The sequence below is a fragment of the Bubalus bubalis genome, chromosome 21 (assembly GCF_019923935.1).
Source record: "Bubalus bubalis isolate 160015118507 breed Murrah chromosome 21, NDDB_SH_1, whole genome shotgun sequence".
NCBI lineage: Eukaryota > Metazoa > Chordata > Mammalia > Artiodactyla > Bovidae > Bubalus > Bubalus bubalis.
Window position 1 is genome coordinate 53372853 of NC_059177.1, and position 20867 is coordinate 53393719.

General features: G+C 48.9%; 1 protein-coding gene across 6 annotated transcripts in view; it reads left to right on the plus strand.

The window, feature by feature from the left end:
* The window catches only part of SLC6A20 (solute carrier family 6 member 20), a 62259-nt gene that overhangs the window by 13088 nt on the left and 28304 nt on the right, over positions 1–20867 (plus strand). For 5 of the 6 annotated variants that reach the window (XM_006077503.4, XM_044933877.2, XM_044933878.2 and 2 more), the window contains exons 3-7: positions 598–689; positions 4503–4730; positions 9619–9729; positions 10611–10852; positions 12050–12212. In XM_006077503.4, coding sequence (XP_006077565.3) covers positions 598–689; positions 4503–4730; positions 9619–9729; positions 10611–10852; positions 12050–12212 — 836 coding nt within the window. The remainder of the gene's footprint in view (positions 1–597; positions 690–4502; positions 4731–9618; positions 9730–10610; positions 10853–12049; positions 12213–20867) is intronic. The other variant, XM_044933876.2, reaches the window with a different exon arrangement.

Below are 20867 nucleotides of genomic sequence, written 5' to 3' on the forward strand. Positions count from 1 at the left end.
GCCAGCTCTGCAAGGCGGGGTTGGGTAGGAAAGGCCCGAGGAGAGGTCCCGGAGCAGGGGCTCGGCCCGGAGGCGCGCACTGGCTCTCCAGACCCCCACACTCTGCTCCGGGTCCCCCGGCACCCCGACTGGCTCCCTGCAGGCCTGGCCAGCTCAGGGGCAGCCCCGTCCCCTCCACGCCTGACACTGCTCCCAGCCTGCTCCCCACCACCACCAAGCAGGGTGTGGCACCAGTGACCCCGCTGTAGGCAGGCCGAGGAGCGGGCAGCTGTGACGTCTGGCATCAGTGACACGAGGCGCGAATCCCAGCTCCACCGCTTCACAGGGGCGTGGCCTCGGGCAAGCGCTGTGTTGGCTTCCCCTCTGCGAAGCGGGCCTGAGGTCGCGACGCAGTTGTCAGGCCCCTAGAAGAGCGCCCAGAGCAGCGTCACCAGCTTCACGGCCAAGGAGGCGGGGAGGGCGGCAGAAGGCGAGACCGACCCTTAGAGGGCGCTCGCGGGTGCCAGGCCCCACAGCTGGCCCTGCCGTGGCGAGCGGGCCCTGCGGGCGTGTCCTGGCTCCGGGCGCTCCTCAGGGCCCCGCGTCCTGTCTCCGCAGGCGTGGCCAGCGTGGTGGTGTCCTTCTTCCTCTGCATGTACTACAACGTGGTCAATGCCTGGGCCTTCTGGTACCTCTTCCACTCCTTCCAGGTGAGCGCCGCGGGCAGCAGCAGGAGGGGTGGGCAGCAGGGCCCGGGGGGTGGGGGTGAGGGGCGCTGGCCTCAAGGGTGCCACGCCAGGCCAGGGGCGGCCAGGCACCCTGGGCCGAGCAGAGTGCTTCTGAGCCGGGGATCCGTGGACCCCTGCTGTTGTGTGTGATGTGTGCATACGTTTTTGGGGAACAGGCCCCCAGATCTCATCAGGCGCTCTCTGAAGGATGTGACCCCCTCCCAAATAGTAAGAACCGCTGCCTGCTGGGCCGGGGGAACCTGTGGGGACAGCTGATGGGGACGGGCCCCCAGCGGAGTGTGACTGCATGGCCTCCCCCCCACTCTGCCTCCTGCCTCTCACCACGTGTCCTCCCAGGTTTCTGACCCCAGCCGGGTCCCTTCTTGTCTTTGCAAAAGTTCTAGAAGAACCACTGTCACCCTGTAACACAAAGATGCGCATTTGAAACATGCATTTCTGATTGTAGCCCTAGTTGATGCTCATTGTAGAAAATGTGGAAGGGACTGGGGCTTGTGGTGAAGAGAGGACCCTAATTCCACGCCGAGAGGGGGTCTTAGTGTCCAAAGCTTCCCCTCGTGGCCTGTGTCCACATCTTTTCCTCCGAGTCTGTCTGTCCGCTCCCAGGGCCCCTCTTCATGCAGCCTCCTGCACCTCAGCCTCTTCCCAGACAGGGAAAGATGGGGAGACGGGAGCCCCCTGGGGGGATGCCTGCCCCTTCACCACGGAGCCAGGCCTTTACGAGCCAGACCCTGTCTCCAAGGTCAGAAGCTATGTGGGCCTGGTCGTGGACTCAGAACTGACCCCAGCTTGTGAGGCCAGTCTCTGGAGCATTTGAGTACACCCTTGAATCTTTGGGGCCCCGAGAAATGCTTGGGTGAATGACCTCAGTAGTCAGGGGCTGGCATCCTTCTCAGAAGATGCTATATCCACATCCAGCGGTAGCTTTCCACTCTGCCACACCCAGGTCATCTGGTTGGAAAATGCCCTGACAGGACGGACTCTGCCCTGAGCTCACCTGTGCCTCCCTTCCTCCCCCTGGGTCAGCCTAGAGTTCCATGAAGACTAATCGCAACTGTGCCCCTCCTCCACCTTCCGGGTGGCAGCGGGGCAGCCTATCTGCTCTCCCGCCTAGGGACCATTCCGTTCCTCCGTGCTGGGCTGCCACGTGTGGCCGGGCAGGCCGATGCCATTCCAACTGCGGCGTTGCCATACGTGCCGCGGGCATTATATACAGGCATCCTGAAGGCCGTTTTCTGAAAGTAGAAGCATTGTGTGAACAAATCAAGATGATTTGACCATTTTCCAAAGGCAAAAATAAAGGATATAAAGTAAGGGGGTACCATTTTCTAACCCTCAGAAGTGTCAAAGTCACGGATTCCTGGAAATCACTTGGCCATTCATTCCAGCCCTCACAGGACCATGTGCCTCTCCCGCATCCCTCTGCCGTGGGGCCGCCTCCATGGTCCCAGAGGAATGACCATGCCACCAGCTGCAGACACTCACTCACACTTGCTCCAGGCCAGCTAGCGCCACCAGCACTTTAGAACTATGCCCTTGTGTAATCACGACCACGCCCTGCGATACTGATGCCCCAGCTTCCAGAGGGGCAAAGTTGGAAGGCTGGATGCAGCAGCCTGGCCGTGGGGTCTGTGCCCTGGTCCAACCAAGTCGGGCTTTCCAGCTTTTCCCCGTGGGAGCTCCAGGCTAATAAGCATGTGAATGCAGGGGTCTCGGCCTCCTCACCTAATGATTCAGGGGGAGAGAGGCTGGGTGCTGAGAAGTGGTCAGTCTAAGTCCTTCCATACTTAAAGCTTCTCCATGCTGGCTGCGAGCTGGAATCACCTGGGGAAGCTTTTAAAACTCAGACCCAGGCCCCACCCAGACCAGTGAAATCTGAGTCACTGCCTATGCAGCCTGGGTGTCAGAGTTTTTAAAGCCTCCCTTCCTCTGAGTGATTTAAGTCATGTTTGTGTAGCCAAGGTTGGCGACCAGGCTGTGCTGAACAACAATGAATGGACGCAGTCAGTCCCCTCTAGGCCAGGCGGATCCAGGGGGGCTGTGCTCTGGGCTTCAGGTCCACAGGGACCCCCCCCGCCTGACGGGGGTGCAGTCCTGGCTGGCACTCCACCTTCGTTTGCTCCACGCGGCCTTTCTCTCCACCAGTCCGCCTCGCTCAGCAGTCCAGCCCGACGGTCTGTGCAGGGTGCTGGTCCATGAGGGTGAAAGTAAAAGCTGCAAGGCCTCGGATGTGAGGCCAGGAGGTCACGCAGCCGCACTTCAGTGCCTCCTGTTGGTCAGACCTGGACACAGGTCAGCCCGGGTCACGGGCAGGGGCAGAGGGCGCCGCCTCTCAAAGGGAGTTGCTGGTGGTCACCTTTGGAAGCATTTTAGGTCAAAGCTAGAAACCGGCTTGGAGGGGTCGTTTTCTGCCAGGGGTCCCAGTAGCACAGGGCCTAAGCACTTTCCAGGTGATAGACGTGGGCTCCAGCTCCTTACCAGCAGAGTGGCCCTAGCCCATCAGGTAATGCTGTTGGGGCTCATTTCTGTTTCCTGTGAAATATAGGGGTTGAAGCCATTGGGGTTAGACTTGCTTCTGTCAGCGGGGAGTTTTTATCTAATGAAATCTGATCCATGTGGGGCTGGTTTTTGGCAGAGCAGAGGTGGGACCCTAACCCCCTCCCTCCCCACTCAGTTCAGCACTTCTCTTTAGCTCTTGGCCTTCAGTCATGTTCATCATACCTGCACCATTTCAGTTCAGTTCAGTCGCTCAGTTGTGTCCAGCTCTTTGCGACCCCATGAACCGCAACACGCCAGGCCTCCCTGTCCATCACCAACTCCTGGAGTTCACCCAAACCCCTGCACCATTTAGGCACTCTGGTTTCTAAGGGAGAGAGAACCCAGCTGGAGCTAGCTGATGCAGAAGAAGCCCTTCCTGGCTCTACCTGCAAAGTCCAGGAGTGGAACTGCTTCAGGTGTAGCTTGACTCAGGCTTAACAGGAGTCATCAGTACCTGCTCGTCCGTCTTAGATACAGAAGAAGGCTGCGGTGGGGACGAACCGCAGCCCCCTCGAACTTCCAGACACAGTGACTGTTAGGAAATGACCATCTCCACCCAGGTAGCGAGGGCAGGACCCAAGTCTTATTCCTGCTGGGACTTGCTAGGGGCTTGTGGAAATAAAGACCACCCAGATGAGAGCAAGCAGAGGCTGTTTATCCAGAGTTTGTTACAACGAGGGAGTCCCATCACTTGCATTTGACAGAGACTCCAGGGCAGGCAGAGGACTGGGGAATTGTGTTGGGTGTGTGACTGGTTAGGGGAGGGTCTCTGGCTTTTTCCTCTTGGTCCTGAGTTGGAGGGAACACAGGTTCAGAAAGCTGCAGTCAGTGACCAAGTCCTGGCCGGTCCGAGCTGATGACTGCAGGCGCTGAGGTTTGGGTTCCTGGGCTGGAGGCTACAGAGGTTGTGGGTCAGAGTTCATTTGTCATAGACAATCTGGCCATTGTCCCTTTGATTCGATCTCTCCCACCCAGCATAGAGCTGAGATGTTTTCAGCAGACACGCACGGGATCGGTGGGAGTGTGGGGCCCCTGCCCGCCTGTCCCTCTGCCCAAGCCCCACCTGTGCCCGGGGTGAGGGAGAGCCTTTGGCTCCTGGTCTGCCTTCAGGAGCTCCTGCCCTTTGGGGACCAGTGACCTCTTCCAAGAGCCTCCCCTCAGGGCCAACTCCCGTCCTCCCACCCTGACCTTTGGCCTCCACCTGCACCTCTGAGTGTAATGTTTCTTTTGACCCCATAGGACCCCCTGCCGTGGTCCGTGTGCCCGCTGAATGGCAACCGCACGGGCTACATTGAGGAGTGTGAAAAGGCCTCTTCCACGCAGTACTTCTGGTACCGTAAGACCCTCAACATCTCGCCGTCCATCCAGGAGAGCGGGGCAGTGCAGTGGGAGCCGGCGCTGTGCCTCATCCTGGCCTGGCTGGTGGTGTACCTGTGCATCCTGCGGGGCACCGAGTCCACCGGCAAGGTAGGACTTAGGGGGTTAGTGCCCCGGGCAGCGGTGAGGCTGCCTCCGCAGCCGGCGCTGGGGAGGAGGGGCGGACGGCGATGCTGGCTTGCATCTAGCCTCCAGAGACGGCCAGCAGTCCTGGAAGTCAGAGCCCTGAATCTTGAAATGAGGGCCTCCCCCGTTCCCGGAAAGATGAGCCTGTCTGTCCCGGTCCCCCGCCCGAACCACCCAGGGGAGCCAGGCAGCTCGACCTAGTTTTCCTCTCTCTGAAAACTTGTCACGTCGATGTCGTCCCCAACACACACTGCACTCAGCCTCAGCTGCACCGCCGGGAGAGCTCCTAGAACTTGGGTCCGACCCTCAGCTTCCGAGACGGTCTGTGTGGGGTTCCCCTGAGCACTGGGACTTTCAAAGCTCTCCAGCTGACCCGAGTGAGCAGCTGAGTCTCAGAACCTTTGGTCCAAGCTGCTTTCCATGACCTAGAGAGCTGTCGGGCCTGATTAGAAACCTCATCTCTTCTGTGTGTCCCTAAGTTTGTGGTCCTGCCAGAGCAGGGACGTTTCTTTGATCCGCTCCGTGTGGAACGTTTTCCTGGAGGGGTTCCCTCACCTCCCATCTCTCTCCAGCGGCAGCAGACGCTCTGGACGCGCGTGTGCCCCCTTCACGCTCAGTCACGCCTCGCAGTCCATCCGTCGTGGGTGGGACACGCCCGTTGTTTCAGTCTTCAGTCCTTCCCAATAGATGTCTCTGTCCGCTCACCTGAGGCTTTCAGAGGTGAAGTCCTGCCCCAGGGCGCCGAGTAGAGAGGGCAGAGCGAGGCAGACCCTGCTTTGGCCCAGAAACTCCCCATTATTTTTGATCGAACACCTCCTGCTGGCCCACACTTTTCAGGACTCAATCAAGCCCAGCTTTTCCCTTCTGAAGGCCGTACGAGTCCACCTGGCCCCTTGCTCCTGGCCAGCTCTGTCACCTTCTCCAGCCCGCCTGTGTCTCTAACACTGGCTGGTCTGTTTACGCCGTTAGTCTTAGCGTGGCGCCATCCTCGCTGTAGCCTGTGGCATCTTTGGATGCGGCGTGCGCGCCTCTCCAGCTGTGGCGTGCGCGCCTCTCTCCGGCTGTGGCGTGTGGTCTCAGGAGGTGTGGTGTGCTGGTTTACTTGCCCCGCAGCACATGGGATCCTAGTTCTCCAACTAGGGATCAGACCCCTGTCCCCTGCACCAGAAGGCGGATCCGTGACCACCGGACCACCAGACCACCAGGGTAGTACCCCCACTGTGTGTTTCTTGAGGCATCAAGACCAGAACTACCCACAGTATTTTAGGTGTCCGGTGACACCCCAGTTCCGTGTCTAGTAGGTTATCTTCTTTCGGTTTCCGGGGCCCCGTGATGGCCAGCATCTTAGTCCCAATAACCCCCATCTCACCATCAAAAAGCTGAGATTCTACAGCAACTCACTCTGTCCCATCTTGAAGTTTGGAGGATATTTTATGCTCAGAAAAATGGTTTCACCACTGGCCTGTGCCAAATTATCATGAACATGATCCAGAAGATTCAAGGGCAGTATCTGCAAATGTGGAGATTCAGTGTTCAGTTCAGTTTAGTTTAGTCGCTCAGTTGTGTCCGACTTTGCGACCCCATGAACCACAGCTCGCCAGGCCTCCCTGTCCATCACCAACTCCCAGAGTCCAGCCAAACCCATGTCCATCGAGTCGGTGATGCCATCCAACCATCTCATCCTCTGTTGTCCCCTTCTCCTCCTTGCCTTCAATCTTTCCCAGCATCAGGGTCTTTTCAAATGAGTCAGCTCTTTGCATCTGGTGGCCAAAATATTGGAATTTCAGCAATGAGGCCATCCCTTTTCCAGATCACTGAGAAACTTGCTAAATGAGGACATGTCATGACATGAAAACTTACTATTTCCTCGGCTTAAGCTACGCCCCTCTCCATGACAAAAGTGCCCAACAGTTGTTAGTTTATGGTGTACAGCAAAGTGATTCAGTTGTGGGTATTCTTTTCATATTCTTTTCCTTTATGGTTTATTACAGGATATTTAGTGCATCCTGTGCTAGACAATAGGGCCTTGCCGTTTATCCATTATATGTATATATATTTTATAGTTTGCATCGGCTAATCCCAGACTCCCAGTGCAACCTCCCCTACCCCCCTTTTTCCTTAGCAACCACAAATCTGTTCTCTGTTTGTTTTATAGATAGGTTCATTTGTGTCATATTTTAGATTCCACGTATAAGTGATATCATATGGTATTTGTCATTCTGACTTACTTCAGTTAGTATAACTTCTGGGTCCATCCATGTCACTGCAGATGGCATGATTTCATTCTCTTTATGGCTGAGTCGGAGAAGGCAATGGCACCCCACTCCAGTACTCTTGCCTGGAAAATCCCATGGACGGAGGAGCCTGGTAGGCTGCAGTCCATGGGGTCGCTAAGAGTCGGACACGACTGAGCAACTTCACTTTCACTTTTCACTTTCATGCACTGGAGAAGGAAATGGCAACCCACTCCAGTATTCTTGCCTGGAGAATCCCAGGGATGGTGGAGCCTGAAGTGACTTAGCAGCAGTAACAGCAGCATGGCTGAGTAATAGTCCATTGCTTACATATATCACATCTTTATTCATCTGTTGATGGACATTCAGGCTGTTCCCATGTCTTGTCTGTCATGAATAGCGCTGCTGTGAACGTAAGGGTGCATGTATCTTTTTTAATTTTAGTTTTGTCTGAATATATGCCCAGGAGTGGGACTGCTGAGTCATATGGCAACTCTAGTTTTCGGAGGCTTTCTCTAGTGGCTGTGCCATCTTACATCCCACCAACAGTGTGGGAGGGCTCCCTTTTCTGCACACTCTCTCCAGCATTTGCTGTTTGCAGACTTTTTTTAATGACGGCCGCTCTGACCGGTGTGAGGCGATGCCTCATTGTAGTTTTGATTTGTCTAGTGACTAGCGACGTTGAACATCTTTTCATGTGCCCATTGTCCATCTGAGTGTCTTTGGGAAAATGTCTATTTAGGGCTCCTGCCCATCTTTGGATTGGGTTGTGTTTTTGTTTTTTGTTGTAGCTGTTACTGAGTCATAGGAGCTCCAACAGCTCTATCCGTGGGGGTGAATTTTGTTAAAGCCTGGGTCCTGTATGTTGGCCTTCTTTGTTGGACTCTGCTTTCGTCCCCTCCCAGGTTTGTTTTCAGAGTATTCACAAACTGTTTTTCCAAGTAGTTCAGGCTGGATCACACATCCAGCAATCCTTCTAGCTTCCCTGACTGGGGAGAGGTGAGCCAGCCTGGTCTCGACTGAAGAGAGCTCTCCAGGAAATGTGCCGACCTGAGGGGGACCAAGGTCACCAAACCTTGCTGACCTCGGGGGCGACCAAGGCCTGGCTCCATGTGTCCAGTGCCCCCTCGTTACAGACGGTGGTCACCCCTCCCCTGTTGTCCTTGATTTCCTTCAGCTCACTGGCCAGATGCCCTCTCTTTCCACTTTCCTGTTCCCATCTTGAACCTGGTTTATCTTCGTGTAATCTCATGTGGCTGAATTACTCATCTTAAGTTACAATATCCTCACTTAAGAAGCAATCATAGAAGACACACCCGACGTCTGCCTGCTGTCCCCAGGGTGACAGGGCAGAGCGCCACTCAGGTGTCCTTGGAAATTCTTGGGAAGATAGTGCCACACCTCAGTGGGAGTGGAGGGCCGGGTGCAGCTGGACTTGAGTCATCAGCTCCGTTTCTCACAGGGGGACCCAAACATGAAGGGAACTGCTTTTACTTAAAAAAAAAAAAAAAAAAGTACAAGAAACAAAAGAAATGAACCCAAAACAATCCCCCTTGCCAAAGAAGATAACCAAGCAAACAAAAAAATTGAGCAAAGTGTTTGAAAAGGGGCTCTGGTGCGCATATGAGTTGATCTGCAGAAAAACTAATTCCAGCCCCGTGTGGGCATCCGTGCACTCCAAGGCCTCCATTGTAAGACTTTGTGGAAAAATGGCCCAGTGTGGAGAGGCTACTTGCAAAGCTACCATGAAAGTCAAAGATACAACATCAGTGAACCCGTGACATACGTCAGCAGGGAAAGAACTGGTTGACAAAAAACCTCCCACTGATATGCGCCTTTAAAGCCCAGGGAAGGCCTCTCTCACCTTCTGAGGTGGCCCACACTCTGTATGTGGGGTGTGCTTCCCTCTAAATACATCCCCTTCGTACCTTAAAGAAAAGCCCGTGGAAGTGAGGCCTTGCTTGAAAGCCGTTGCATTGCTATTGTATTTTTCACAGGAACACCAGGTGGCACTGCTTTTCCTTTATACACTCACGGCCAAGCTTGTCTCGGGCCCCAGGCCTGGGGGTGCCTGACCTTCCTCCAAGCTCCTGGGTTTTTTTTCCTTTCAGAGACGATATAAATCCTGTGTGACTGCTTCCTGCTCTGCTTGGGCCATGAGGAAGCTCAGATCAGCCTGGCTCAGAATCTGGGTGGCACCTCACCTCTATCTGTGAGCCGCCTTTTCCTCGGGGTGCACCTTCCTGTTGCCCACATTTTCTTTTTACACGGATATCTCATGATGTATTCCTGTGGGCAGCCTCGAGTCCTTTCTGGAATAAGGTTGAGTTGCAGGGAGGCTGGAGGACAGAGCTTTCCAGGACCTGTTCCTCTTCTCCACTGAACAGGAGATTTCCTGGGGGTCACATGCGTGGGCATCCATGTCCACCACCCAGTTCCCCAAACTCAGAACCCGTGTCTGACCAAGAACCACAATACCTTCCCAGCTGTCGGTCACCCAAACAGCCAAGATGGCGCTGTGGCGTTCTGTGGGGATGGCGGGTCTGCCTTCCTTGGGCCTAAGGGCCCTGTAGTCCCCGCTTCTCCAGGGAGCTGACTCTGTGCTCTGGGGCCCACAGGTGGTATACTTCACTGCATTGCTGCCCTACTGTGTGCTCATCATCTACCTGGTCAGGGGCCTCACGCTCCATGGAGCCACCAATGGCCTGGCATACATGTTCACTCCCAAGGTATGGGCTGGAGGGGAGGGGCCCCAAGGGTACCCCCATTCATTCCCCCACCTTCCAGGATGGGTGGAAGGGGGAGACCAAGCGGGAGTGGAGCAGTCGTGAGCCCACCAGGCAGTGAGGGTCGTGGCTTCCCTGTCCTCAGCCAGGGAGCCCCCACGCCTGTGAATGCTGGGGCGTGACCCTGTGGTCCACCTTCATGCTCATCCTCACTGCCCCCAACCTCTGCTGCCCCAGCCTCACATTGGGCCTTTGCCCCAGTCTCACCCCAAACCCTACACTCCAGCTGCGGACCAAGTTGTTCACCAGGAGCATCCCTGCAGTCAGCTCACCCTCCTGCTTGCACTTCTAGGCACCCCTTTCCCTATGGGGTGAACCCACACACGGCAGGGCCCCCTGTGATCCTGCCCCAGGCACCCCATAGCTGATGCTCATCGAGAGAGCCCCTGTTGCCTTTGGGATGGGACAGTCATTTAGCAAGTCTGGTCCCTGGAAACAGTGACTGGAGCAGCATTGCCCCTAACGTCAGTGCCGGGGCACAAGTCAGCCTTGGGCACCAGCACCTCCATTTCTGGAGGCCAAGACCCATGCAGTGCATGGGTCATGGATCAGGGGCTCAATTCCTTTGAGAACTATTTTATCTGACACCGTCTCCTCTGGGTAAGAGGCAGTGGAGGCTGTGACATGAGGATGTGTTTTATCTGCTGAGAACCTGGCCCTGCCAGGTTCGAGCCTCAGGTCTGCCCTGGCTGGCTGTGTGCCGCAGGCCAGTTCCTTCCCCTCTCTGGGCCCCTACCCCCTGCTGGTCTGAGACCCTGGGGTTCCCACCTGGGGTTCACCCACCCTGTCCCCACTGGCTTTCCCCCCCCAATCACTCCCCACAGATGGAGCAGTTGGCCAACCCCAAGGCCTGGATCAACGCAGCCACCCAGATCTTCTTCTCACTCGGCCTGGGGTTTGGCAGCCTCATCGCCTTTGCCAGCTACAACGAGCCCTCCAACAACTGCCAGAAGCACGCCATCATCGTGTCCATCATCAACAGCTCCACCTCCATCTTTGCCAGCATCGTCACCTTCTCCATCTATGGCTTCAAGGCCACCTTCAACTACGAGAGCTGCTTGAACAAGTAAGCCTGGGCCACCTGGTGAGCCCCAGGCCTCAAGGGGGGCAGTGAGCCTGCAAAGGCCTGAGCTGAAGGGCCTCTGAGAAGAGGCAGAGCCCAGAAATCAAGGGGTATTTTGATACCCCTTGGGGCAAAGGGCACTGTCTTTGCCCCCCTCGATCCAGGGTTCAAATCAGAACCACCAGCGTCTGCCTGAGGGGATGAAGGCAGTTTTGTGTATTCAGAGCACTTAGCACCAAAGGGCATTCAACACATGAGAAACTAGCTTCTTCTGCCCCATCTCCCCCGCCTCAGAGGTAACCAAGAGCTCCCCAGCTGAGCCGTGGAGCTTGCAGAATCTTTCTGGCGCCCCCTTACCCAAAACAAGAAACATCATCCAGAAGGTATGCTGTCCAGTACAGCAATCCCTAGCCACAATGGGCTATTTACAAATTTAAATGTAAATTGATTTAACATTAGCTAAAGTTTTGTTCTGTTATTGTCGTTCAGTGGCTAAGTCTTGTCTGACTTTGCCACCCCATGGACTGCAGCACACCAGGCTTCCCTGTCGTTCACTGTCTCCCAGAGTTTGCTCAAACTCATGTCCATTGAGTCAGTGATGCCATCCAAACATCTCATCCTCTGTCACCCCCTTCTCCTGCCTTCAATCTTGCCCAGCATCAGGGTCTTTTCCAGTGAGTCAGCTCTTCGCATCAGGTGGCGAGAGTATTAGAGCTTCAGCATCAGTCCTTCCAATGAATATTCAGGGTCGATGTCCTTTTAGGATTGACTGGTTTAATCTTTTGCTGTCCAAGGCACTCTCAAGAACCTTCTCCAGCACCACAGTTCAAAAGCATCCATTCTTGATTTAAGATTGGTCTCCATCTTGGTGTAAGGTAGTTGAAATCAGCCTGTCAGTGGCTCTAGCCTCATTCGAGTACTCAGTGGCCACATGTGGCGAGTGGGTACAAGGTTGGAAAGCACTGATGTAGAACTTGCCCATCGTCGCTGGAGGTTCTCTGACAACGCTGATCCTGAGGTTAAAATAGCCCACCCAGCCATGTGGGTTTGGTTCCTTTGGTCATCACTGTTTCTATCTGAGGCTCCTTCAAAGTCATTTACAATCACCCTGTCCTTTAAAAGCTCACCAGTCAACACATTCCCTAGGTGGGAGAGCGTTTGGCGACAGCCACCTTTATAACCAACTGCTGTGCTCTGCAGGGTGATTCTGCTGCTGACCAATTCTTTCGACCTTGAAGATGGCTTTTTGACAGCCAACAACCTGGAGCAAGTGAAAGATTACCTGGCGTCTGCGTACCCCAGCAAGTACAGTGAGGTGTTCCCACAGATTAAAAACTGCAGCTTGGAAACGGAGCTGGAGACGGTAAGCTGCTGGCAAAATCTTGACTTGTTTCACCCACACGCTTCACAGGGGCCTTTGACCCTGCCCATGAGAAAGAGCGACTTGAGGGGTACACACACCCCGTGAAAATCAGGGAAAACTCTGAATTGTCTTCCCTGCACCTCTTAGAGGACGAGCGCCCTGCCCACCATTCTCCCGGTGCTGCACGGGCATCCCAGTCACTACACAGCTCCTTTGGGACCCCTGTGTCCTTTGCTTCTTTAACTTGGCTCTTTTCAAAATTTAAAAATAGAAGAAAGGATGAAGAGTAATTAAACAAACTCCCACCTGTCCACCTCTCAGAATGAAAAATTTAAACATTTTGTCAATTTGGGGCTCAGATTTTCTTTTTTATGTAAAAGGAAAGAACATTTTAGGGACAAAGGTAGAATTCTCTTTGTTACTCTCCCGAAAAATCTATCCTACTCCCAGAGCCCAGAACCTTCGTTCTGATGACTTTATTTCCCATATATATCATGGGTAATGTTGTTGTTTTTCTTGGCAGTTTTTAAGTGGAAATAAATGGTCCTGAGAGAGACCTTTCTCATTCAGCATTTTATTTGAGATTGTTCTATGGGGATACATATGGACTTCCATTCATTCACTGTAAGAGTGACATTTTGTTCTATCATAAATATCCCACACTTGACTGAACCTGAGCCACCGGCACTGGAAGCCTGGGGTCCCCAGCTGGACCCCCAGAGAATTCTCTGTGACCTTCCCCACGGATAAATATTAGGGTTTTTCAAAAAACTTCTGCTGCAAAAATCGCTCTTGAATACATTTTACAGAATTAAATCACTATGCTGGGACCTCTATTTTTAAAAATATTAAAAAAAAAATTGAACTCTGCTTGATTTAAAATCTGTTATTTTCTTATAAACATCACAGTGATTCAGTTACACATAAATTTTTCTTCATATACTTTTGCATTAAGGGTTTGTATAGATTATTTAATACAGTTCCTTGTGCTATAAGTATTACCTTGTTTATCCAATATATCAATAGAAGTGTGTGTGTGTGTAAGTTTTCATCTCCAGGTTCTAACTCTCAATTCAACCTTCCTCAGCACCACCCTCCATGCAATCACAAGAATATTCTCAATGTTTGTGGCTTTCTTCTTTCATAGAAAAGTTCCTTTTAGTCATATTATTTTGTAAATTATTATTAATATAATTTTATTTTATAATGAGTACAGTTGATTCACGCTATTGTGTTTGTTTTGGGTATCCATCAACTTCAAACAGTTATACATAAAAGTATATCTATTATTTTTCAGATTCTTTTCCCATATAGGTTATTAAAGACTGTAGAGTACAATTTCCTGTGTTATAGAGTAGGTATAATTGATACCTATTTTATATATATATTAGTGTGTATGTATTAATTCCAACTTCAAAATTTATACTTCCCTGACCTGGCTTTTCCTCTGTGGTAACCATAAGTTTCTTTGTAAATCTAAGAGTCTGTTGCTATTTTGTAAACAACTACATTGATATCCATTTTTAAAATTTATTTATTTATTTAAATTTATTCATTTTAATTGGAGGCTAATTACTTTACAATATTGTAGTGGTTTTGCCATACACTGACATGAATCAGCCTCGGGTGTACACGTGTTCCCCATGCTGAACTCCACTCCCACCTCCCTCCCCATCCCATTCCTCTGGGTCATCCCAGTACACCAGCCCTGAGCACCCTGTCTCATGCATCGAACCAGGACTGGCGATCTGTTTCACATATGATAACATACATGTTTCAATGCCATTCTCTGATATCATCCCGCCCTCACCATCTCCCACAGAGTCCAAAAGACCATTCTATACATCTGTGTCTCTTTTGCTGTCTTGCATATAGGGTTATCATTACTATCTTTCTGAATTCCATATATATGCATTGGCTATGGTTTTTCCTGTGGTCATGTATGGATGTGAGAGTTGGACTATGAAAAAAGCTGAGCGCTGAAGAATTGAATCTATTTAGTTCTTTGGCCCATTTTGAACTGTGGTGTTGGAGAAGACTCTTGAGAGTCCCTTGGACTGCAAGGAGATCCAACCAGTCCATTCTGAATGAGATCAGCCCTGGGTTTCTTTGGAAGGAATGATGCTAAAGCTAAAACTCCAGTCCTTTGGCCACCTCATGCGAAGAGTTGACTCATTGGAAAAGACTCTGATGCTGGGAGGGATTGGGGGCAGGAGAAGGGGACGACGGAGGATGAGATGGCTGGATGGCCATCACTGACTCGACGGACGTGAGTCTGAGTGAACTCCAGGAGTTGGTGATGGACAGGGAGGCCTGACGTGCTGCGATTCATGGGGTCGCAAGGAGTTGGACACGACTGAGCGACTGAACTGAACTGAACTGATACTGTACTGATGTTTTTCTTTCTGGCTTACTTCACTCTGTATAATAGGCTCCAGTTTCATCCACCTCATTAGAACTGATTACAATGTATTCTTTTTAATGGCTGCGTAATACTCCATTGTGTATATGTACCACAGCTTTCTTATCCATTTGTCTGCTGATGGGCATCTAGGTTGCTTCCATGTCCTGGCTATTATAAACAGTGCTGCAATGAACATTGGGGTACACGTGTCTCTTTCACTTCTGGTTTCCTCAGTGTATATGCCCAGCAGTGGGATTGCTGGGTCGTATGGCAGTTCTATTTCCAGTTTTTTAAGGAATTTCCACACTGTTCTCCACAGTGGCTGTACTAGTTTGCATTCCCACCGACAGTGTAAGAGGGCCCTTTTCTCCACACCCTCTCCAGCATTTACTATTTGTAGACTTTTTGATAGTAGCCATTCTGACTGGAATGAAATGGTACCTCATTGTGGTTTCGATTTGCATTTCTCTGATAATGAGTGATGTTGAGCATCTTTTCATGTGTTTGTTAGCCATCTGTATGTCTTCTTTGGAGAAATGTCTATTTAGTTCTTTGGCCCATTTTTTGATTGGGTTGTTTATTTTTCTGGAATTGAGCTGCAGGAGTTGCTTGTATATTTTTGAGATTGGTTCTTTGTCAGTTGCTTCATTTGCTATTATTTTCTCCCATTCTGAAGGCTGTCTTTTCACCTTGCTTACAGTTTCCTTTGTTGTGCAAAACCTTTTAAGTTTAATTAGGTCCCATTTGTTTATTTTTGCTTTTATTTCCAATATTCTGGGAGGTGGGTCATAGAGGATCCTACTGTGATTTATGTTGGAGAGTGTTTTGCCTATGTTTTCCTCTAGGAGTTTTATAGTTTCTGGTCTTACGTTTACATCTTTAATCCATTTTGAATTTATTTTTGTGTATGGTGTTAGAATGTGTTCTAGTTTCATTCTTTTACAAGTGGTTGACCAGTTTTCCCAGCACCACTTGTTAAAGAGATTGTCTTTAATCCATTGTATATTCTTGCTTCCTTTGTCAAAGATAAGGTGTCCATAGGTGCATGGATTTATCTCTGGGCTTTCTATTTTGTTCCATTGATCCATATTTCTGTCTTTGTGCCAGTACCATACTGTCCTGATGACTGTGGCTTTGTAGTATAGCCTGAAGTCAGGCAGGTTGATTCCTCCAGTTCCATTCTTCTTTCTCAAGACTGCTTTGGCTATTTGAGGTGTTTTTTGTTTTTTTTTTTTACCTTCTTTTTTCTTTTTTAAATTTATTTATTTTTTAAAATTTAAATTTATTCATTTTAATTGGAGGCTAATTACTTTACCATATTGTATTGGTTTTGCCGTACATCAACATGAATCCACCAGGGGTGTACATGTGTTCCCCATCCTGAATCCCCCTCCCACCTCCCTCCCTGTACCATCCCTCTGGGTCATCCCAGTGCGCCAGCCCCAAGCATCCTGTATCCTGCATTGAACCTGGACTGGCGTTTAGTTTCTTATATGATATTATATGTGTTTCAATGCTATTCTCCCAAATCATCCCACCCTCTCCGTCTCCCACAGAGTCCAAAAGACTGTTCTATACCTCTGTGTCTCTTTTGCTGTCTCACATACACTGTTATCATTACCATCTTTTTAAATTCCATATATATGCATTGTATACTGTATTGGTGTTTTTCTCTCTGGCTTACCTCACTCTGTATAATAGGCTCCAGTTTCATCCACCTCATTAGAACTGATTAAAATGTATTCTTTTTAATGGCTGAGTAATATTCCATTGTGTATATGTACCACAGCTTTCTTATCCATTCATCTACTGATGGACATCTAGGTTGCTTCCATGTCCTGGCTATTATAAACAGTGCTGCGATGAACATTGGGGTACACGTGTCTCTTTCACTTCTGGTTTCCTCAGTGTATATGCCCAGCAGTGGGATTGCTGGGTCGTATGGCAGTTCTATTTCCAGTTTTTTAAGGAATTTCCACACTGTTCTCCATAGTGGCTGTACTAGTTTGCATTCCCACCGACAGTGTAAGAGGGTTCCCTTTTCTCCACACCCTCTCCAGCATTTATTGCTTGTAGACTTTTGGATCGCAGCCATTCTGACTGGAATGAAATGGTACCTCATTGTGGTTTTGATTTGCATTTCTCTGATAATGAGTGATGTTGAGCATCTTTTCATGTGTTTGTTAGCCATCTGTATGTCTTCTTTGGAGAAATGTCTATTTAGTTCTTTGGCCCATTTTTTGATTGGGTTGTTTATTTTTCTGGAATTGAGCTGCAGGAGTTGCTTGTATATTTTTGAGATTAATTGTCAGTTGCTTCATTTGCTATTATTTTCTCCCATTCTGAAGGCTGTCTTTTCACCTTGCTTATAGTTTCCTTTGTTGTGCAGAAGCTTTTAATTTTAATTAGGTCCCATTTGTTTATTTTTGCTTTTATTTCCAATATTCTGGGAGGTGGGTCATAGAGGATTCTGCTGTGATTTATGTTGGAGAGTTTTTTGCCTATGTTTTCCTCTAGGAGTTTTATAGTTTCTGGTCTTTTGTTTACATCTTTAATCCATTTTGAGTTTATTTTTATGAATGGTGTTAGAAAGTGTTCTAGTTTCATTCTTTTACAAGTGGTTGACCAGTTTTCCCAGCACCACTTGTTAAAGAGATTGTCTTTAATCCATTGTATATTCTTGCTTCCTTTGTCAAAGATAAGGTGTCCATAGGTGCATGGATTTATCTCTGGGCTTTCTATTTTGTTCCATTGATCCATATTTCTGTCTTTGTGCTGGTACCATACTGTCCTGATGACTGTGGCTTTGTAGTATAGCCTGAAGTCAGGCAGGTTGATTCCTCCAGTTGCATTCTTCTTTCTCAAGACTGCTTTGGCTATTTGAGGTGTTTGTTTTTTTTTTCCACCTTCTTTTTTCTATTTATTTATTTAGTAAAATTTAAATTTATTTATTTTAACTGGAGGCTAATTACTTTACAATATTGTATTGGTTTTGCCATACATCAACATGAATCCACCAGGGGTGTACATGTGTTCCCCATCCTGAATCCCCCTCTCACCTCCCTCCCTGTACCATCCCTCTGGGTCATCCCAGTGCGCCAGCCCCAAGCATCCTGTATCCTGCATCGAACCTGGACTGGAGATTAGTTTTTTATATGATATTATATGCGTTTCAATGCCATTCTCCCAAATCATCCCATCCTCTCCCTCTCTCATTCTTCTTTCTCAAGATTGCTTTGGCTATTCGAGGTTTTTTGTATTTCCATAAAAATTGTGAAATTATTTCTCCTAGCTCTGTGAAAAATACCATTGGTAGCTTGATAGGGATTGCATTGAATCTATAGATTGCTTTGGGTAATATACTCATTTTTACTATATTGATTCTTCCAATCCATGAACATGGTATGTTTCTCTATTAGTGTCCTCTTTGATTTCTTTCACCAGTGTTTTATAGTTTTCTATATATAGGTCTTCAGTTTCTTTCAGTTCAGTTCACTCCCTCAGTCGTGTCCGCCTCTTTGCGACCCCATGAATTGCAGCACACCAGGCCTCCCTGTCCATCACCAACTCCCAGAGTTCACTCAGACTCACGTCCGTCGAGTCAGTGATGCCATCCAGCCATCTCATCCTCTGTCGTCCCCTTCTCCTCCTGCCCCCAATCCCTCCCAGCATCAGAGTCTTTTCCAATGAGTCAAGTCTTCGCATGAGGTGGCCAAAGTACTGGAGTTTCAGCTTTGGCATCAGTCCTTCCAAAGAAATCCAGGGGCTGATCTCGTTCAGAATGGACTGGTTGGATCTCCTTGCAGTCCAAGGGACTCTCAAGAGTCTTCTCCAACACCACAGTTCAAAAGCATCAATTCTTCAGTGCTCAGCTTTCTTCACAGTCCAACTCTCACATCCATACATGACCACTGGAAAAACCATAGCCTTGACTAGACGGACCTTTGTTGGCAAAGTAGTGTCTCTGCTTTTCAATATGCTATCTAGATTGGTCATAACCTTCCTTCTAAGGAGTAAGTGTCTTGTAATTTCATGGCTGCAGTCACCATCTGTAGTGATTTTGGAGCCCAAAAACATAAAGTCTGACACTGTTTCCACTGTTTCCCTATCTATTTCCCATGATGTGATGGGACCAGATGCCATGATCTTCGTTTTCTGAATGTTGAGTTTTAAGCCAACTTTTTCATTCTCCACTTTCATCAAGAGGCTTTTTAGTTCCTCTTCACTTTCTGCCATAAGGGTGGTGTCGTCTGCATATCTGAGGTTATTGATATTTCTCCCGGCAATCTTGATTCCAGCTTGTGCTTCTTCCAGCCCAGCGTTTCTCATGATGTACTCTGCATATAAGTTAAATAAGCAGGGTGACAATATACAGCCTTGATGTACTCCTTTGCCTATTTGGAACCAGTCTGTTGTTCCATGTCCAGTTCTAACTGTTGCTTCCTGACCTGCATACAGGTTTCTCAAGAGGCAGGTCAGGGGTCTGGTATTCCCATCTCTTTCAGAATTCTCCACAGTTTATTGTGATCCACACAGTCAAAGGCTTTGGCATAGTCAATAAAGCAGAAATAGATGTTTTTCTGGAACACTCTTGCTTTTTCGATGATCCAGCAGATGTTGGCAATTTGATCTCTGGATCCTCTGCCTTTTCTGAAACCAGCTTGAACATCTGGAAGTTCATAGTTCATGTATTGCTGAAGCCTCGCTTGGAGGATTTTGAGCATTACTTTACTAGTGTGTGAGATGCGTGCAATTGTGCAGTAGTTTGAGCATTCTTTGGCATTGCCTTCCTTTGGGATTGGAATGAAAACTGACCTTTTCCAGTCCTGTGGCCACTGTTAAGTTTTCCAAATTTGCTGGCATATTGAGTACAGTGCTTTCACAGCATCATCTTTCAGGATTTGAAATAGCTCAACTGGAATTCCATCACCTCCACTAGCTTTGTTCATAGTGATGCTTTCTAAGGCCCACTTGACTTCACATTCCAGGATGTCTGGCTCTAGGTGAGTGATCACACCATCGTGACTATCTGGGTCATGAAGATCTTTTTTGTACAGTTCTTCTGTGTATTCCTGCCACCTCTTCTTAATATCTACTGCTTCTGTTAGGTCCATACCATTTCTGTCCTTTATTGAGTCCATCTTTGCACGAAATGTTCGCTTGGTACCTCTAATTTTCTTGAAGAGATCCCTAGTCTTTCCCATTCTGTTGTTTTCTTCTGTTTCTTTGCATTGATCGCTGAGGAAGGCTTTCTTAACTCTTCTTGCTATTCCTTGGAACTCGACATTCAGATGCTTATATCTTTCCTTTTCTCCTTTGCTTTTCGCTTCTCTTCTTTTCACAGCTATTTGTAAGGCCTCCTCAGACAGCCATTTTGCTATTTTGCATGTCTTTTCCATGGAGATGGTCTTGATCCCTGTCTCCTGTACAATGTCATGAACCTCCGTCCATAGTTCATCAGGCACTCTATCAGATCTAGTCCCTTAAATTTATTTCTTACTTCCACTGTATAATCATAAGGGATTTGATTTAGGTCATACCTGAATGGTCTAGTGGTTTTCCCTACTTTCTTCAATTTAAGTCTGAATTTGGCAATAAGGAGTTCATGATCTGAGCCACAGTCAGCTCCTGGTCTTGTTTTTGCTGACTGTATAGAGCTTGTCCATTTTTGGCTGCAAAGAATATAATCAGTCTGATTTCGGTGTTGACCATCTGGTGATGTCCATGTGTAAAGTCTTCTCTTGTGTTGTTGGAATAGTGTTTGCTATGACCAGTGCATTTTCTTGGCAAAACTCTATTGGCCTTTGCCCTGCTTCATTCTGTATTCCAAGGCCAAATTTGCCTGTTACTCCAGGTGTTTCTTGACTTCCTACTTTTGCATTCCAGTCCCGTATAATGAAAAGGACATCTTTTTTGGGTGTTAGTTCTAAAAGGTCTTGTAGGTCTTCATAGAACCGTTCAACTTCAGCTTCTTCAGCATTACTGGTTGGGGCATAGACTTGGATTACTGTGATATTAAATGGTTTACCTTGGAAACGAACAGGGATCATTCTGTCATTTTTGAGATTGCATCCAAGTACTGCATTTCAGACTCTCTTGTTGACCATGATGGCTACTTCATTTATTCTGAGGGATTCCTGCCCACAGTAGTAGATATAATGGTCATCTGAGTTAAATTCACCCATTCCAGTCCATTTTAGTTCGCTGATTCATAGAATGTTGACATTCACTCTTGCCACCTCTTATTTGAC